This window comes from Heterocephalus glaber, unplaced genomic scaffold, assembly GCF_053883595.1.
Source record: "Heterocephalus glaber isolate CG9 unplaced genomic scaffold, H.glaber_assembly_v1.0 deba00000071, whole genome shotgun sequence".
NCBI classification, from domain to species: Eukaryota; Metazoa; Chordata; class Mammalia; order Rodentia; family Bathyergidae; genus Heterocephalus; species Heterocephalus glaber.
The window spans coordinates 27,177,536-27,190,611 of NW_028258137.1; the positions used below are offsets into that span (position 1 = coordinate 27,177,536).

The 13,076-nt window shown below is 41.3% G+C and overlaps 1 protein-coding gene across 1 annotated transcript in view; it reads left to right on the top strand.

The window, feature by feature from the left end:
* The window catches only part of Got2 (glutamic-oxaloacetic transaminase 2), a 28,265-nt gene extending 16,257 nt beyond the window's left edge, over positions 1-12,008 (top strand). The window contains exons 4-10 of the mRNA XM_004843120.4: positions 1,592-1,651; positions 2,297-2,458; positions 2,680-2,784; positions 3,906-4,056; positions 4,444-4,609; positions 9,904-10,054; positions 10,864-12,008. Of these exons, the coding sequence (XP_004843177.1) occupies positions 1,592-1,651; positions 2,297-2,458; positions 2,680-2,784; positions 3,906-4,056; positions 4,444-4,609; positions 9,904-10,054; positions 10,864-10,986 (918 nt within the window). The 3' untranslated portion in view covers positions 10,987-12,008. The remainder of the gene's footprint in view (positions 1-1,591; positions 1,652-2,296; positions 2,459-2,679; positions 2,785-3,905; positions 4,057-4,443; positions 4,610-9,903; positions 10,055-10,863) is intronic.
* Positions 12,009-13,076: the final 1,068 nt, after the last annotated feature.

Here is a 13,076-nt window from a genome sequence, read left to right on the forward strand (position 1 = left end):
CAAACTTTGTCAAACTGTAGGTTTGAGAACACTATATCCAGACTGCCAGGTCTGCCCAAGACTTCTTGCCCTAACTGAAATGAATTAAGAAGTGATGGGCCAGGGATTTGGCTCAGTGGCACAGCACCTGCCTGGCAAGCACGAGGTCCTGAGTTTGATCCTCGATACCAAAAAAAAAAAAAAGAAGTAGTGTTCATTTGTTGGTTGCTAGATTTTGTTACATAGAACGTACTATTGGACATTGTTCAAGGCTGCAGTAAAGTTACTTAGACTCAAAAAAAATAAATAAGCAGAAAATAGAATTATTTGTGTGTAATGACTGAGATGGCCACACTTGCTAATAATTCTTCTTTAGCTAATAAATTGGCAATAATTTAAAAGATTATTATGTGTAATAATGATATACTAGTAATTTTAGGCCTAGTAATTTTATCCCCACACTCATGTACTACTTAAGCTTCTGGCCTGGATGGGAGAAGCAAGCAGGAAACTGTCCTCAGGTGGCCAGGCGGGCAGGACCAGCCTGGCTTCCTCTGCTACCCTGTCACAGTCAATTTGACCATTGAAAGAAAAAAACATGCTCCCAATGTGTGAGCTCATGTGCATCATGGTGTACTTTTGGGGGGAAGGAAAATGTGTTTTTTAAGGACTAATTTGCCAATTTATTTTTCTCTTAAACCTTGGAGGAAAAAAAATACAAGCTGCAGTTGTACCTCAGTGGTTGAGCACTTGCCTAGCATGTGCAAGGCCCTAGGTTCAATTTCCAGTATTGAAAAAAAGGCAAATTAAGCCAACAGTCTTTCTCTTCCCCCCACTTCTGAAAAACCAGAATAAATTTTGTTCATAAGAGTAGTCTAATTCCACACAATTAGTTGTTAACTTAGAGAGCAATACAGAGCCCGAAACCCAGTAATTATCTTAAGTCATGGACAGAATATGGTTTAGTTATTCATGCAATGAACCACCTGTTAGCCCCTCAATAAAACTGTATTTTTCATTCATATTGTGATTTTACTTAATATGTATCTGTCTGGGCAATTACAACCTAAGTGTTAGAATGCCCTATCTTAAAATAACATTGCCTTGTCTTTTATGAATTGTTGTGCCTTTGTGAATCACTAGTATTTCCAGAGTTACAAGTATTTTCAGATTATGAAAACTCATAGAAAACCTCTAAGATGGGCTTTAAAATGTACATGGGCTGCAGGTGAAGCTCAGTGGAAGAGCTCGTGCTTATTAGCATATGTGAAGCCCTGAATTCTATCCCCAGCACCACAAAAAATAAAATGTACTAACAGTATCCTGATGTAATTGTTGACTTTGATGGAACTTTCATGTTCAGAGAGGCATTCCATTTTATATAATTCTAGAGTAACATTTTAATATAGTGACTATTCTTAAGTCTTTTCATTATTTTTGTGCAAATCACTGCTTTTGCGTATTGGGGTAGAGCTTTTGTGTCCTACGAGTGTTCTATAGGTGATATTAATAGGCCATAAGGAATTACCTTTAAAGTGCAAAGGGTACCGATTGGACAGAGCAGGGCCTCTCTGTGCTGGCCACAGCACTGACCATGGTGTCTCTCCTGCAGTTTGTCACCGTGCAGACCATTTCTGGAACTGGAGCCTTAAGGATCGGAGCCAGCTTTCTGGTGAGTATGGAAGCAGTTTCAGGAAAACTCTCTCAATGGAAGCTGACAGGGCTTCCTGTTGTACGTGTATTCAATACTGACAGATGTAGATTTCCTCTTCCCACAGAATTGGCAGATTTCCTGTTCTCAGATTAAGAAAAGAAAGTATTTTGGAGAAATTATAATAATAATAAACTCAGCTTATTGATTGTATACTGTTACTAGGGAGCTTTTTTATATTTTTTTGTATTTTAATTCATTTAATCCCAATGAGAGAAATTCATGTGTGTGTGTGCTGGGGATTGAACCTAGGGCTGTCACACTGAGCTATATCCCCAGCCTTTTTTACTTTTTATTTTGAGACAGAGTCTCACTAAGTTGCCCAGGCTAGGCTCAAATTTATAATCCTCCTGCCTCAGCCTCCCAGAATGCTGGTATTACAAGCATGCACCATTACCCTGTTAACACCATTTTACAAGCAAAGGCCCAGAAAAGTTCCTAGCTACACAAGAATAATTATCAGGGCCCAGATTACCCAGACTGACTTAATACTGTTTGTCAACCATAGAAAAGATTCAGTAGAGAAAAATATCTCAAGAAAATATACTAACATTTTTGCTTACCCTTTTTTTTCATTTTTCCATTGCCTTTCACCTCATCTTTTAGCAAAGATTTTTTAAGTTCAGCCAAAATGTTTACCTGCCCAAGCCAACCTGGGGAAATCACACACCCATCTTCAGGGATGCTGGCATGCAGCTCCAAGGCTATCGATATTATGACCCCAAGACTTGCGGTTTTGACTTCACTGGTGCCATTGAGGACATTTCAGTAAGTGGCTTTCAGGGCTGGAAGGACAAAAGAAAAGTAATAAACTTCTTGTAGACATTTGGTGTCTTCCACCAGGTCCTAATATCTGGCTTAAAATCTGGGAATGGGGTAATTCCCAGACCTCAGATTCTCTTTGTTACTTATCAAATTCTAGTGACCCTCTGGCAACTCTCTCCTCTTAAGCTGCAAAGCAGCAGTCTTTTGGTTATTTTTCTCTTTAGAAAATACCGGAGCAAAGCGTTATTCTCCTGCATGCCTGTGCCCACAATCCCACTGGAGTGGACCCTCGCCAAGAGCAGTGGAAGGAAATAGCATTAGTGATAAAGGTGAGGAGGATGACCAGATTGGGATTAGTTCTAGGTTTATTGTATTTATTTATTTGTTTATTTTAGTACAGGTTTGCAGTACATAATGAGGACGTTCATCATGGAGAATTGGCTCATGTACATAACACATCTTAATTCTTTTTACTTCCCTCTCTCCCGCTCCATCTCTTGGTTCCCTTTCATTTGCAAAAGATCTGTCTCCCTGTTCGCTCTTATCTGTCTTTACTTTGCTCCTTAAATTATTTATTCTTTGGGTTTCTCATATAAGCCATTTAATATTTAAGCTTATGTGTCTAATTAAAGTTCTGGATTTAGTGACTAGACTTGGATGCTTAACTTAGTCTTAACAGTGAAAATTAACCTTGACCCTACACAAAATGTTCACATGGGGATAAGCTACCAGGAAAGAGCTCCTTGTTTCCTTAACTAACAGTTCTGTAATTGATGGTATATGAGCGGTTTGAAATAATTCTTGTTCCTCAGTTTGGATAAAGCCTGCCATTGGCTAGCCTGCACAGCAGCTCCACTGGCCCTGGGTCTGCTCGTAGTGCCTGCATTTGCCTTGGTCAGTGTTCATTACACATCCTTTTATATACTTCTGTGTCCCCTCCTTTCCTGCCACTTTCCTCAGTATTGCCATTATCCCTCAGAGTGTAGCTGGCTATCACAGAAGAGACTCATCAGAATTCTAGAGGGGAAAATACTCCCACCATTTTAAGTCCCTGTTTTCACCACCTTCTGCCATATCTAAGCTGCAAAAAGAATGAGGCAGAAACAGCATGCAGAAAGCACTTTCAAGATGAGATGGTTCTAATCAGGCCGTCTCAGGAGCCCTCGGTTTAGAAAGAGCCTGCCCAGGTTACATTAGCTCCAGAAAAGACAGGTGTTAGTCTTGTGTTGACTAAGCAAAAATAATGACCCAGACCCTATTTAAGGAAAATTCTGGGCACATTGAGGTTAAGATTCTCTTTTTTGAGGAACTGTATCAACCAAACTTTAAAAAAAAAAGACAAGTTGCTATCTTACCCCTAGTGAGGCAGGCAAGATCTCAGTAAGTACAAGTAACTACCTGTGGTGTCTGCAGACAGTTGCTTAAAGCTGGTCTTCTCGTTGCTTCCCAGAAAAGGAATCTTTTTGCGTTCTTTGACATGGCCTACCAAGGCTTCGCCAGCGGTGATGGTAACAGGGATGCCTGGGCTGTGCGCCACTTCATCGAACAGGGCATTAATGTTTGCCTCTGCCAGTCATACGCCAAGAACATGGGCTTATATGGTAAGCTACAGGACCCAGTGTGATATGTCTTCCGATGAGCTTGAAGAAGAGCTGGGAGAGAACATCACAGAGGCAGGGAGAGATAGAAATGGTGTCTGTCTGTCTTTCCTTTATGTCCCTTCTTACCTGGAAAACAGATAATTGCTTTTCTAAACAAGAAGCGACTGATCCAGGAGGCAAGAAAATATATACAATAAAATAAGGTTTAAATACTCAAACTTTCTGTTATGCCTCAATTCACCATCCTTGCTGTTTTTATTTATTTATAATAAAAAGTTATTTTTGTGGCCCTTCAGATGGAAACAGTTAAAGTAGCAAATTTAATTGAGATTTGGTTAAGCATGTTAGATGGGGAACTAAAAGACAAGCTTCGCTTTGTCTTTCCAGGAGAGCGTGTGGGAGCCTTCACTATGATCTGCAAAGATGCAGATGAAGCCAAAAGGGTAGAGTCGCAGTTGAAGATCTTGATCCGTCCCATGTATTCCAACCCTCCTCTCAATGGGGCCCGGATTGCCTCTACCATTCTGACTTCCCCGGACTTACGAAAGCAATGGTAAAAACCCTGCCACTCCCCAGCTGTGCACCAGTCCCCACCACTCCTTCAGAGCTGGTTTATAGCTGACCTCCAGCGATGTGCAGTACCTCACAGATTCCATGTTGGGGTGGGGGAGGTGCATTTTTTCAGCACATCCTTGAGTGGGCATTTCCCTGTGAGACATGGCATAATTCAGAAGAGCAATTCCTTTTATTCTGTAGTCTCCATATTTAGTAAAACCTTCCTTCAGGTTCAGATTAAAGTAGCTTATATAGAAAAACTTCCTTAAGAAGATCATGTTTTGGTTTTTGTTTTGCAGTGCTGGGGATTGAACCCAGGGATTCACTTGTGCTAGGCAAGCACTCTACCTTTAAGCTACATCCACAGCCCTTATATTTTTGTTTATGTCACAATAATTGCTTGTATTGAATCAGTATTTATGCATATTTTTGGTTTTTATTATCTGTACCATCTGAATCTTTTTTTTTTTGGTACTAGGGATCGAACTCAGGTCCTTGTGCTTGCACAGCAGGCGGCAAAACCACTGAGCTAAATCCCCGACCCCTACCATCTGAATCTTAATACTTGTTCTCCAAATTAGTGTTAATCTTTTTTTAATCACATTTCACGTAAAAAATACATTTTACATCATGGCCCCGAACACATTAGTTAATGGTTGTATATATAACTGTAACTTTCTAAAACTCGATATTTGCCAGGTGTAATGATGCACACCTGTAATCCCAGCACTTAGGAAGCTGAGGCAAGGGAATCACCATGAGTTCAAACCTAGCCTGAACTACATAGTACTGTAAGTTCAAGGCCAGCCTGAACTACATAATGAGACCCTCTCCCCCTCAAAAAAAGAAAAGAATATTTATTTAATTCAATATTTAATTAAGCCAGTTATGGTAGAACATTCCTTAATCCTAGTTACTCAGGAGGCTGAGGTGGGAGAATCACTTGAGCTCAGGAGTTTGAGACAAGCCTAGGCAATGTAGCAGGACCTCATCTCAAAAAGCACAAAACGTTTGATACTAGGGACTTCATGTGCTACATTCCAGTATTATCTTTCTTTTCTTGTGTAGTGCTAGAGATTGAATCCAATATTTTTTAAATGCAAATTGTATCCTACTAAATTGAATTTATGGGGCCAGGGATTTAGCTCAGTGGTTCTGCTGCCTGCCTCACAAGCACAAGGACCCAAGTTCGATCCCCAGTACCAAAAAAAAAACCTAAATTGAATTTATGACCTACCAATGGGTCATGACACACAATATAGTTTAATTTAGATGTATGTTTATCCTGTGTAGCTTAGTTGAGAGGACAGATTCCTGTGTAGCTTCTGAGTAGAAAAATAAATCTGTTGTCTCCAAACCTACAAGTCATCATGTGACAACTGTTTTTCCTATCTCAAATTAATCCTGTGAACATTGAAGTAAATAGCAAGAGTTTGCTTCAGGATAGTTCTTTTTAGTACAATAGATTTATGCTAGACTTACCAAAAACATCGACTACTTTTTCAATTATAATTTTTTTTTCTCATTATATACAATTAACAGGTAAACACATTTGAGAAAGTTTGGGAGAAGAAAGCCAGAAGTGGTGGTGCATACATGTAATCCCATCTCCTTGGGAGGCTAAGGCAAAAGAATCACAAGTTCAAGGCCAGCCTGGGCAACTGAAGGAAACCCTGTCTCAAAAAAAAAGGAAAGAAAGGCTGGGAATATAGTTCACTAGTTCATTTCCCAGTATCAAAGAAAAGGAAAAAAAAAAGCAAGTTTGGGAGAAAAATATTAACCCACTGTAACTCAGCTTTTTTTCCTTGTTTATTATTATCCATAGTTATAATATATTGTATAAAACACTATTATATATGTATGTGTAGGGTTGGTTTTGGGACTTTGTGGGGGGAGACTTATTTTGTTTTATTTTGGTTTTTTTGAGACAGGGTCTCCCTGTGTAGCCCAGGTTGGCCTCAAACTTGCAATGATCCTCCTGCCTCGGCCTCCCGAGTGTTGGGATTACAGGCATGTGCCACCATGCCCAGCTACTGGTTTGTTTTTGTAAAACAGGGTCTTGACAGGTAGTCCACACTGGACCTGAACTTAACCCAATGTAGTCTTGAACTCAGGATCCTCCTGCCTCAGCCTTCAAGGTGCTGGGATCATAGGTGTGCACCCCAATGCCCAGCTTAGCTTTGATTTTAGAATTATACTAAACTTTGTTTATTGTAATATTGTAGTGATTTTTTTCTATTCTATTCCCATATTCCATGATCGTTAAAAAGTTTTTGGGGGTCAGGGATTCAGCTCAGTGGTTCCAGCTCCTGCCTCGCTACCGCAAGGTCCCGAGTTCAATACCTTGTACCAAAAAAAAAAAGTTTTTGGGTTTTTTTTTTTTAGTGTTCATGTTTCAGTACACATTTGGGAATTTATACTGGACAACAGTGCTGTACTAGATGACTAAGACATGGTTGGTACCCTCAGGGAGTCTAGAACACAGTGAGAAAGATGCATACAAGAACACTTTTAGAAGACAGAAGGGCCGAGGATTTAGCTGAGTGGTTTCGCTGCCTGCCATGCAAGCACAAGGACCCGAGTTCGATCCCCGGTACCAAAAAAAAAGAAGACAGAATAGAATAAATACCAGCTAAAGAAGAGTTGATTCCAGTGGGGAGTTAGGGACGATGTAATGAGAACTGCAGTCTGAGCTGTGCCTTAAAAAAAGGAGAGCCGGCCTGGGGATTTAGCTCAGTGGTTCCACTGCCTACCCCAAAAGCACAAGGTCCTGAGTTCAATCTCCGGTACCAAAAAAGTAAATAAAAATAAAAGAGGAGAAGGCTTTTTTCCTAAAAGACTGTTGTTGTTGTTTTGGGTACCGGGAATCGAACTTGGGACCTTGTGCTTTCGGGGTAGGTGGTGGAACCACTAAGCTAAATCCCTAGCCCTTTTCCTAAAAGAAATGATGGGAAACTGGGCAAAGAAATCTGCTTGTGAAATGTACAGGCAGGGATGTGCCTTGTGCAATGTGTACACAGAAATCCCCACGTCAGTTCTCCCACGTCAGTTCTGTGGCAGAAATGCTGAGTGAGGAGGAGCATAGAAGGCAGTGAAGCTGAGAAGGTGGAGCTGGTGGGAAACACCTTTACTGATATACATGAGAAGTCAGGACTGGGTGCTCTGAGCAGCAAAGAGGTTGGAGGGGTTTTGCTAAGGTTGCACCACATCTAGGATACACAGATCTTTTCGTGCAGTGCCTTTAAGGGCCATGCCTCAAAGTGAATGGAGCTGGATAGATGTGGCTGCAGGAAATTTAAAATCAGATGCCAGGGGCTTCTCAGCTCCAGTCAGTAATCACTGGTAACACACTACTGCCAGCTTCTTATTTTTCTTTTTCTTTTTTTCTTTTTTTTTTTTTTTTTTTACTAGGAAGTACTTTAATCATTTTTCTTAGAAAAAAATCTCCAGACACTTAAAACAGTTCACATTTCAACAAGAAAGTACTGGTTAGAGGGGTTGCAGGTATTGGGGATTCTAGAGTATTAGGAAGAAATGTCAGTATCCTGCTTCATTTTAGATGGGTCGTGTAAGTCATAAGTGGGAGACCTCTGGCTAAGCCAGTATCAGAGCCCAGTAGAATGACATGTCTCTCTGTAGAATTTGTCCTTCTTGCTTTCTCTCCTACCCCACAGATCCCACCACATAAAGCCCAGTGGGAGCCAGCTGAGGCTCCAGTCTTTCCCTTGAGGAGGAAAGGAAGTGAAGGGAAGGTCTCCATGCTCTTTTCCTCCTCTCCCTGGGGTGGTTCTTCTGTATTCTCCTCCTCTTCCTCCCCTTCCTTCTTCTCAGGTGGCTTCTCATAAACCTTTTCTTAAGGTGTCACTATCACTCCATCCCAGGTAGATATTTCAGAAGCAAGATTGCTGGCATCACCCTCCTGTCCAAGGATCTTCCTAAAGTCACCATGTGAGAGGATTTGAACCAGAGTCTGAGCTGTGTAACACACCATGTCCTGCTGCTCCAAGGTCATGACTGTGTGTACTCTGAAGTTGCCACTCTCACAGGGGTCAGTGATACCCACTGAACCTGGCAGGAACAGACCTGCAGCCAGAATCTGCAAGCAATGCCTGTATGCCACATTTAGGGCCAAAGGTTGTCTGGTGGGGTTATTCATCACAGCATAGTGCCCAAGTAGGTCAAGGATCCAGGGTGTGAGGGTCTCAAAACCAGGAAAACGAATCCTCAGGTCCTTCAGCAATCTGATAAGAGCTTTAACTATGGAGTGGCTTCTCATTTTTCAATTGAAACTATAAATCCAAAATTTTACATGCAAGTACCCAATTTTAAAATGTTTTACTGGGCCAAATAAAAATATAAGCAAGATCCTTATTTGGCCTTTAATTTACAATTTTAAACCTGTTTTGGCTGTGCATGACATCATCACTGAGGGATGATTTAGGAAGCTGAACACACAACAGAGAGATAAGTTATAAATGCCATTACAGTGGTCCAGTTGGTGGACCAACAAGAATTTCCTGTAGACCCATGGGAATGGAATGTAAGCAGCAGTTCTAAGGGGAAAATTGTGTTCAAAATCAAGTGAGCTGCCTTTCCTAGTCCCTAGACAGAGCCAGCCCTCTCTTCTCTGGCCTCTGTAGCATAGCACTGTTCTGTTAGCTTTATGTTATGCTGCCTTCTTCCATAGATTGTTTAGAGGTTTGGCTTGTAGCCCTCATTATAAGTTTTTAAAGGCAAGGATTGTGACTCAGTCCTCAGCATGTAGCACATGAATTTGGTTCACTGTAGGTTTACCGTGCTTTGTCTTATTGTGAAGGCAGCAATGTTTATTCATCCATGATAAAGAATAGGGTCATATTTTACTGTTAAACCTATAGTTTCTGCTTTAGCCTCAAGTTTTCTAGTGATGACTTTACTTTTCTTAATATTCAAGTATGTTAAGTATTTTAGTTGTTTGATTAAAATAGTCTTATGAAACAGAATGCTGTAAAATAACTTTTTTTTAAAATGTAGACTCATTTATTGCAATGTATTTATTGAAGTGGTCCTGGTGCTCTGGATTTTTTTTTTTTTGTACTGGGGATCAAAAAAAGGACCTTGCGTTTATGAGGCAGGCAGCAGCACCACTGAGCCAAATCCCCAGCTAAAATAACTTTTTTTCCCTGTCCAGTGGAGCATTGTGGCTTAGTCAAAGACTTAGGAATTGAAACACACTAGATTAAAATTCTGTGAACTCCAGTTTACCTAGTGGTTCTTGGCCAAAATGAGCTGCCTCTCTGGGTTTCCTTACAGGTTGCAAGAAGTGAAAGGCATGGCCGACCGCATCATTAGCATGCGCACCCAGCTGGTCTCCAACCTCAAGAAGGAAGGCTCCTCCCACAGCTGGCAGCACATCACTGACCAGATTGGAATGTTTTGTTTCACAGGCCTAAAGCCTGAGCAGGTAAGTGGATATTTTTCTGCAGCTGCCCGTTGATTGGTCCTTGCAAACTAGAATTCCTCATAGGTTCATACCTATTCAGAGTTGCCCTAAAAAGTTATTTTGGAGCCCTTTTAGTAAAGGTAATAGGTAGCATTCATATGGTTTTGGGTTATTGTTGTCGTTTTGAGATAGGGCCTCAGCTATGTTACCCAGGCTGGTCTTCAACTCCTGGGCTCAAGTAATCCTCCCTCCTCAGTCTCCTGAGTACTTGGGAACCACAGGTCCATGACACTGTGCCTGGCTTGTTTTGTTTATTAGTTGTTTGTCTATCTGTATCCCTCTCATGAGGTTGCAAACTTCTGAATACATACCTTGAGGGGGTTTTGGGGGGGATTTTTGTGTGTGTGCATGTGTGTGGTACCAGGGATTGAACTAAGGACCTTGCACTTGCCAGGCAGGTGCAGCACCACTGGGGAAAAGGGGTTTCAGTACTAGAAATTGGAACCAGGGCCTTGCACATGCTAGGCAGTTGCCCTACCACTGAGCTACATCCCCAGCCCACACAGCTTGTTTTGATTGTGTTTGTGACCACTGCTGGTTCTGTGCTATGTCTGAGATTTTTTTTCCACCTGTTCACACCTCAAAATTCATCATCCTACTTTAAAATAGTTTTTTATTCTTCTTTTACTTACCAAAATCCTAAGAAGAGAGCTTAAGTGAGGAAATAGAGCCCCTGTTATTTTTATCATAACAAGTTGGCTATTATGCCATGCCAGAGCTGGGAAAATTCCCCAACTAGAAGAAGTAACCAAGCCCTTTTCTCCCTGAAGGTAGAGCGGCTGACCAAGGAGTTCTCGATCTACATGACAAAGGACGGCCGCATCTCTGTGGCTGGGGTCACCTCTGGCAATGTGGGCTATCTTGCCCATGCCATTCATCAGGTCACGAAGTAATCTCCAGATGCAAGGAACAGAGACAACCTTTCTGTGTTCAGCCTCTGCTGTTGTGAGATTCACATACAGGATGAGGGAGGGTGGATGGTGGTGAGTGGATCATTTCTTTCAACCACAGTGCATAACACTCAACAATTGAATGTGTTTCTCAGAAAAGAACACGTAGTGAACTAGGGCAGAGGCATTGTGGCTGGTCTGGAACTTTGTGGCTGTAAACCAAACTCCCCTGTTCTTTTATCTCTAACTTTTCTAAAACAGTTTACACATGCAAGAAAGTCACAACGCCAAAAAAAATCTGTCATTCAGGACATTGCAGTATTTCAGAAGCTTTAACTGAAGCATCATGTGGTTTAAGAGGTTGGTCTGTGGACCCAGCATGAGACATAGCTCATAATAGAGGCTGTGAGAGAAGACCTAGTCTGCCATTAACAGCCATTAACTCACATTTGTCCTCCATGGTGGAGCAATCTTATCAACAGACCAAATTGCAAAGTTATGCTTTACAAAAACCAGTGAGTGTATTCTCACTACACCAAGGAAAATAATAGATGCTGTCTCCTGTCTTATTTAAGAAAAGGAGAGAACAGGCTCTCCTTTTTGTCATTTAGGCACGAAGATCTGTTATATCTAGCCAGATTTCACCCCATTCTACTGCTTGAGTGACCATCAACCTTATCCTATCAGGATTTATCTAAGAATGAAGAACATAATACTCTGCTCATGCCATTCCCTCTCCTTTCTTAGCACAGAATAGTGGGGAGTAGGTGATTGCACTTTACTTCAGCACCTGCTTCAGTAGTTGTGTAATTGTCTCCCGTTGGGATGTTGCCTCTGCCGGCTGGACCGCTCTCTTCCTCAGTGTGGCTGTCAGCCACTCATCTCATTCGCAGCTGGACGGTGTGGGGTAGCATCAGGAAAGAAGATATACTTCACCCTTTGAAAAGATAACCACCATCTGCTCTAATCATGTAGACTTACTGCAGCCTGGTTTCTCTGTTACAATAAAATGATTGTAGACCCAACCACTACCTGCTTTTTTTTTTTTTTTTTAAGTGTGAGGAAAGGTAAGAGTGAGCATATATTCCAGGAGCCTGGAGTCGTGTCCCGCTGACCATAAGCCAAAAAATCGTTGGCTGTTCCAAATGCTGATGGAAAATATATCTTTTTCTTCATCCTGCCATTCATCTTGTCCAGTCCAAAGATGTTGAGAATGCACATGTCATCCCTCAGACCTTGGGAGACAAGTAGAGTCCCACAAAGGATGCCATGGATATAGGCAAGGAGTAGAAGGGATAGAGCAGAGGTGGCCGCTTCGGGTGTCTAGAGGAGACAAGTAATTGAATAAATGATAGGAACTGTATGTGGCTGATCATCAGTGATCAGTGCTCATCCTCAGCATAGAGGAATAGTAGAGAGGTGTGAGCATGAAAGCCCAAGTTTTCAGGTCTTCAATTTTAAAAGAAAAATTAGAAATACTGATTTTTATGGAAGCTCTATTGATGCTTAAAAGTTAGCAAAACTATAAAAATAAATAACTACAATGAAAGCCAATATTTTATAAAATTAATATGCACTAATAAAACATATTAAAACAGAGAAATTAGGGTACTTCTCTCACCTCCTGCTCAATGTTGGCCTACAAATTATTCTCACTGCCTACCGCTTGCTTAATGGCTTTGAGGTTCTTGAAAGGAGTCCTGCTTTCCCTTGGTGGTCTTGGTGATTAAACTGAGGCCACCAGGAGAAGGCAGCTGGGAAGCTGTTTTAGTATGCATTCCTGCTAGAGTGCATAGCTCCTCCGTGAGTATGAGTATCGATCTGTTTTCACCTGTGCTGCATAACACTACAGAATTGTTTGGTGTTAGCTAAAGTCTACAAAGCTGATCTGATTTTGGCTGGATGTGGTGATGCACATCTATAATCTCAGCATTCTGGGACGCTAAGATAGGAAGATCACAAATTTGAGCCCAGCCTAAGCAACTTGGCAAGACTGTGTCAAGATAAAAGAGAAAAAAAAATTTTTTGAAGGGCTGGTGACCTAGCTCAGTGCAAAGGTCTTGGTTCAATCTCAGTACAATTAATCAATTAAT